This window comes from Coffea eugenioides, chromosome 10 (assembly GCF_003713205.1).
Source record: "Coffea eugenioides isolate CCC68of chromosome 10, Ceug_1.0, whole genome shotgun sequence".
In the NCBI taxonomy this organism is placed as follows: domain Eukaryota; kingdom Viridiplantae; phylum Streptophyta; class Magnoliopsida; order Gentianales; family Rubiaceae; genus Coffea; species Coffea eugenioides.
In genome coordinates, this window is record NC_040044.1 from 7,683,709 (window position 1) to 7,689,806 (window position 6,098).

Here is a 6,098-nt window from a genome sequence, read left to right on the forward strand (position 1 = left end):
ATGATGGAAGGACAAGTGGGTATAGGGCATTGGGCTAGTGGGCTTTAGTTGTTTGGTCATGTTTGTGAGAAAGGGTTTTTGGGTGGGCTTTTACAACTGGGCGGGCTGTGTAATTGATTTTTCTCAACCCAAAAAAACAAAAAAAAAAATTGCATTGAAGGTTAGGATTGGAGGATTCCACTGAAAAATAATTAGGACTGACAACGCAAGTTGATTCACTTAATAAGAACGGATTATTTCATCACAAAAGATCGATGGTGTATTGGTGAACAATTTGTAAGAATTTCGTAAACGACCTATGGTCTCGGGGCTAAACGTAGACACAGAGAATCCAAGTTCAAATTGTTTATTCGATTAATTTTTGGCTTATACATACTTGTTTTTGCTGCTAGAAACCATGAAGAAGTTCATAACCTACATCCATTATTAGTAGCAACTCAAAAATCAAGATTTCTTACACTTCTTCAAAAGCCACTCCTACTTTAATAGAGTCGCATTTAATAAATTTGATCCCTCCCCAAATTGGAGTTTCATGCGGCAGACGAGACTAACGGGTAAGTATAGGGGTCATGGAGCTATTACTGGATTGTAAAAGCTAGTGTAAGTGGAGGGCTTGCAGCAGAGATAATGCGAATGGCAAGTTCTTATGAGTTTGGTGGCCATGTAAACTCAAAAGTAGGAAAAGACGTGATAGTGGGTTTTGTGATTGAAGAGTAATTTGGTCATAAAATAAATTAAATAGAGTCAATAGAGCACTAGCGGCTAATTGCCTAATCGAGGAGCGCCGCTGTCAAGACCCTTCAAAAAGTCATAAAAACCTGCGAATAGGGGGTGATATTGAGCACTCGCCCTTGTGTTGTCCCGTTTTCCCCACTAAGATTTCGTCCTTCAACCAACTTCAGACATTGAACTTGGAGATTAGAATGTTGCTAGCGTATGATTATTCAAAAGTTACATGAGTGTTTGGATAGTATTATTTAAAATAACTACTGTAACACTTTTTGTAATGTAATGCGCGTGAGATAAAAAGATAATTGAAAATATAAAAAATGAATTGAAAAATATATTTATAATTCAAATCGAATATTATTTGATAAAATTGAGCTATCCAAACACATATATTTAATCGAACATGTATTTGATCTGTTTGTGAGGGGAAAGAAAAGATAAAAAATGAAGAGGTAAATTATAGATCTCCTCGCGAACATCTATATGCATTTTTAGGTGTGTTATAGATCCTTTAAGGGCTTCCATTTTGATGATGTATTATGGGACTCTTTTTTTTTCAGAAACGATAACAATTATATAACCTATTCTATCCTAAATTACAAGAGAGGAGGAGTCTAAAGAGACTTATGTTAGGGATTAGCAAGTATACAAATCTTACTAGACCAAAAGGATGTTTTGGTACGTAAAAATTGAACCCCCACCTACAACTTGATGGCCTCTGAGCCAAGCTCAATGGTTGTGGTACTTTTTCTTTTTTTTTTTGCCAGCAACGATACATTGTATAACCTACTCTATCCTAATCTAGGGGAGAGAGAGTCTAAAGAGACTTGTGTGTTAGAGACTAATGGATATACAGATCCAACTAAACCAGGAGAGTACTATGCCACTACCCTTAGATTTTTTTTGTTGCAAGTCAACCTCACCCTCACCTACAACCCAGCAGCCCAAAAAGGGACTTTAAGTCCCTCCCTTGGTGGCTTTTGAGTCTAGCTCAGTGGTTCAATGGTTGTGGTACTTGATTCATATCAAGGCTGTAATGCACCCAACGCGGTAGAAAAACTGAATAATCTGCTGTGGGAATATGGGCTGCAATAATTATGCAGACTGGCGACCTGTGCATTTAACAGCTGATATGAACCAAATTTCTAATTCAAAAGCGGGCCATTTTCTATGCCCCTAATCGCACTCTCTTTGTACAAGAAGCAAGCATTTGGCAGTTTGGCCAATAGCTAACTATATGATACAATACAAAGGCTCTGGTTAATATGGTACATCATACAATACTTCTAGGGGGGGCTTGAGTTACACCTTCTCATTCTCCTTCAATTCCTTCCTCATGATACTATCATCTTTACTGATAATAATCCCAACTAGTTTACAAGGTTCAGCATCTTCTAACATTTGAACCACAGTCCTCATGGTAGGCCTTTGCACAGGTTGTCTGGCGGTGCAAAGAATGGCTATTTTCAAGACCTTTAAAGCCTCTTCTTTGTAACCATCTAAGATAGCCGAGTCCACAATACTCAACACGGTTTCTTTGCTCTTCAACTTGCTGCTTACCCAGCTGACTATGTCCTTGTTGTCCCCAAACTCTGGCTCAATCGGCCTTTTACCCGTTACAAGCTCCATTAGGACGACTCCGAAGCTGTAAACATCACTTTTTTCATTCACTTTGTGAGTGTAACCGTATTCTGCATAACAGAAACAATGGCTCAAAATTAGATCCAGTTCAAACCCAAGAAATGGATTGGGAAATTAGCACTAAATGAACGCGAAAATTTACTCACCGGGGGCAATATAACCATGCGTTCCTGCAATAACATGCGTGGAATCTGTGGTTGCGTTGGCCTGAACAATCTTTGCTAGCCCAAAATCAGCAATTCTTGGCTTGAGATCCTCATCCAGCAAAATATTACTGGACTTAACATCGCGATGAATGACCGGCCGATCACAACCATGATGCAAGTATTCTAATCCTTTTGCTGCACCCAAAGCTATCTCATACCTAGAGTCCCAGTCAAGAGCCAACTTCTTACAAGTATGCAATCGATCCCACAAGCTCCCATTTGGCATATATTCATACACCAACAAGCTAGAATCCTCGCTACTTATGCTGCAGTATAATTTCACCACATTAACATGCCTTATAGAGCTCAATGTTTGGACCTCAGCATCAAATTCTGATGATTTGCTCCGGCGGTTTGTCAGCATAGGAGTAGTACTTTCCATCTTTTTCTTCCCACCAGAGTCCAAATTCCAAATATGCTTCACGGCCAATTCTATGCCATTTTGTAGTCTTATTCTGTACACATTTCCCGAACCACCTTTCCCTATTAAATTATCCTGATTGATTCCATCAAGAATGTTATCCTCCGTAAAGCTTAAAACATGGAATGACTTTAAATCCCATGAATCTTCCTTCCATGATCGATTACCGTCCTTCAAGCCCTTCTTTCTTAGGTACCAGAAACATGCTAGTGAAGCCAGCATGGCTACAATTCCCAGCGCCAGAATGCAAATTAGAAGCTCTCTGAGCTTCCCTGAAGCTTTAGAATCTGCCTTACATGGACGAAAATCCTTGAAGTTCTGGCCACAAAGACCGTGGTTTCCAGCAAAACTGCCATTGTAGGCCTCAAGGGCGAGAGACTGAGGTATGGGACCGCTTAAGCGATTATCAGCAAGATCAAGAAGGCTCAGCTTCAGCGAAGCCAAGCTCCCAGGAATTTGGCCAGAGATCTGATTGTTGGACAAGTTTAGAAAAGTCAGGGTCTGTAAAGATCCAAAAGACGCTGGAATATTACCTGTAAGGGAATTGTAAGCCAAACTAATAACATTGAGGGAGTCGCAAGAGCCCAAAGAGTCTGGAATGGAACCAGAAAACTTGTTGTTCTGGAGATAAAGATCGTCCAACTCCTTCAAGTCCCCAACTGTTGATGGAATCCCACCAGAAAATTGATTACTACTTAAATCAAGAGAAACCAGTTTAGAAGCCTTGGAAATTTCTGATGGCAATTCACCAGAGAATTGGTTATCAGAAAGAAGCAATTGAGCCAAAGATGTGGCATCTCCAACATCAGAAGTAACAGGACCTACCAATTGATTCATTGCCAAATCAATCATTCCAACGTTAGGTAGCCCCCATAAGCCTTTAGGAACCACCCCAGAAAGCAAATTCTTGTTGACCCTGAAACGAGTTAAGGTCAAGCAATTTGCATAGGTTTCTGGGATTCCTCCGGTGAGGTTATTCTGGAGGAGTAGGAGCTGCGTCATGGTCCCTTTCTTGCACATGTCAGGTGGGATTGGACCTGTGAAGAAATTCTCAGATGCATCAATGAAATTGAAGTCCGACCAGGAGCCAAGACTCGGAGGAATCTGGCCTGTCAGCTTGTTCCTGTAAATGGAAAAATTCACCAGATTCCTAAACTCCCCCAGCTCTGCCGGCAATTCTCCAGTTAGCTCATTCTCAAAGAGCTGTAAACTCGTCAATTTCGTCAAAAACCTTATTTCTGAAAGGTCACCAGAAAGATGATTGGAGGAAGCATCAAAACGCTGTAGATTGCTTAAATTTCCGAACCCCACTGGTAATGGCCCGGTCAACTCATTCCCATAAAGTTCAAGCTGCCACAAATTCTGAAGCTTCGTAATGTCCACCGGAATTTCACCAGAAAGATAGTTTTGGGACAATTCCAAGTTTCTAAGCTCAGTGAGTTTCCCAATTCCTGGTGGAATTTTCCCGTCAATGCTACAATTGGATAGATATAGCACATTCAGCTTGTTAAGCTTTACAACCCCAAGAGGAAACGGTGTCCTATCAAAAGGGTTGTCACCAAGGCTCAATGCAACAAGATTGGTCATGTTGTCAAGAGAATTCCAAGGAAAAGTACCAGAAAATCCGCTCAAATTCATGTACAAGTACATGAGTTGGCTCAGGGCCGAAATATCCGGTACAGAACCATAAAAGAAGTTGTTGCCCAAATCCAAGTATCTCAAATTCACACACTGGTTTAAGTCCTCTGTGACTTGTCCAGACAAAGAGTTGAACCCCAAAGAAAGCCTTTCCAATGATTTCAGCTGGCATATTGCAGCAAAAGGAACCTGGCCGCTCAGGTTCTGCTTGGAAAGTTCAATTTCTTTAACAAGTTTTGTGGCAGGGTCACAAGTGATTCCTGTGAAATTGCATGTAGGAATCTTAGCATCCCAGGAATCAAAAACAAAAGTGTTCGAGTTTTTTAAGGAAGTTTTGATGGTTAGGAGAGTTTGAAGCTCATCTGAGGTGGCTAATGAGAAAAGACAGAGGAGGAGGAAAAGGGTTGGGAGAAATGGCCGGGAAATTGGTTCCTCCGATGGCATGTTGGCCGGTGAATTTGGGTCGGCTGGCGGGGAAGGGAATGTTTGGTTTTCGTGGATATTGGACAGATAGACTTTGAGTAAAAGGAAAACTTCTCACAAGAGGGAGTGGCATTTAACAGATGGCGGTTTGCGGGGGCGTTCACACTCATCACTGTGGTGTTGTCTTTTTCCTTTGCAGATGACATCTTTTTGTTTTTCTTTTAGTAATTTTGTTGGGATTTTTTTTTTTAATTCCAGTAAAGTAATATAGTGGCAATAGTGGTGTACTAATTTAGTGAATATCAAATTGGAAAAATAAAATGTGGGAGATTACTAATATATTAGTGCCGTCGGTTTTCTTTTTAGTTACGACAAAATGAAGTTAAATGGGGTGTTTGACCGACTTAATCTTTTAATTTTAGGTTTATCTGTCAACTAGTTTCATTTGTCCTATGAACTAAATTTTGGAAGCTAATTAATGTCTTTTTCCAAGAAACTGATAACTAGGAGTCCTTACAATAGTAACTATTAATACATGCATACATTTAAGTTAAAAATGGACATATGCATATTATTGTTCCCTAGGGGGCATTTATTTTAATTTCTCATATTATTGTTCCCTATGTTTGGGTAGCAAATTTTTCAAAAAAAAAAAAACTTCGCTTGCATCATAAACACTTTTCTCAATCTACATTTTTATATTCCCAACCACATTTTTATTTCGTATATATCACATCATAAAAAGTGTTACAGTAATTATTTCAAATAATACTCTATCTAAACAAAGCCCTTGCTTGCTACGTACTTTTTTAGAAGTTTAAGAAAAGGAAAATCCTTCTATACGATTTATACGACAATAGATATAAATTAACTAAAAAGTGACCCATCTCCCGATTTTTAAGATTTTTTACGTTTGTATATATCACACAGGCATATCGCATTTTTTAAATCACTTTTTGTAAATGAATTCTTAAGAAAAATAACATTGAAATAACTTCAACTATTGGTTTTTAATATACCCATCAAAAAATAACTAGTAC

General features: G+C 39.1%; 1 protein-coding gene across 1 annotated transcript; it reads right to left on the reverse strand.

Moving 5' to 3' along the window:
* Positions 1-1,798: 1,798 nt before the first annotated feature.
* Positions 1,799-5,139, reverse strand: LOC113749373 (receptor-like protein kinase 7). Its single transcript, XM_027293078.1, has 2 exons — positions 2,517-5,139; positions 1,799-2,420 (listed from the first exon to the last, which is right to left on the reverse strand). Exons 1-2 carry the CDS (start codon positions 5,077-5,079, stop codon positions 2,032-2,034), a joined length of 2,952 nt encoding a protein of 983 aa, XP_027148879.1. The 5' UTR covers positions 5,080-5,139; the 3' UTR covers positions 1,799-2,031.
* Positions 5,140-6,098: the final 959 nt, after the last annotated feature.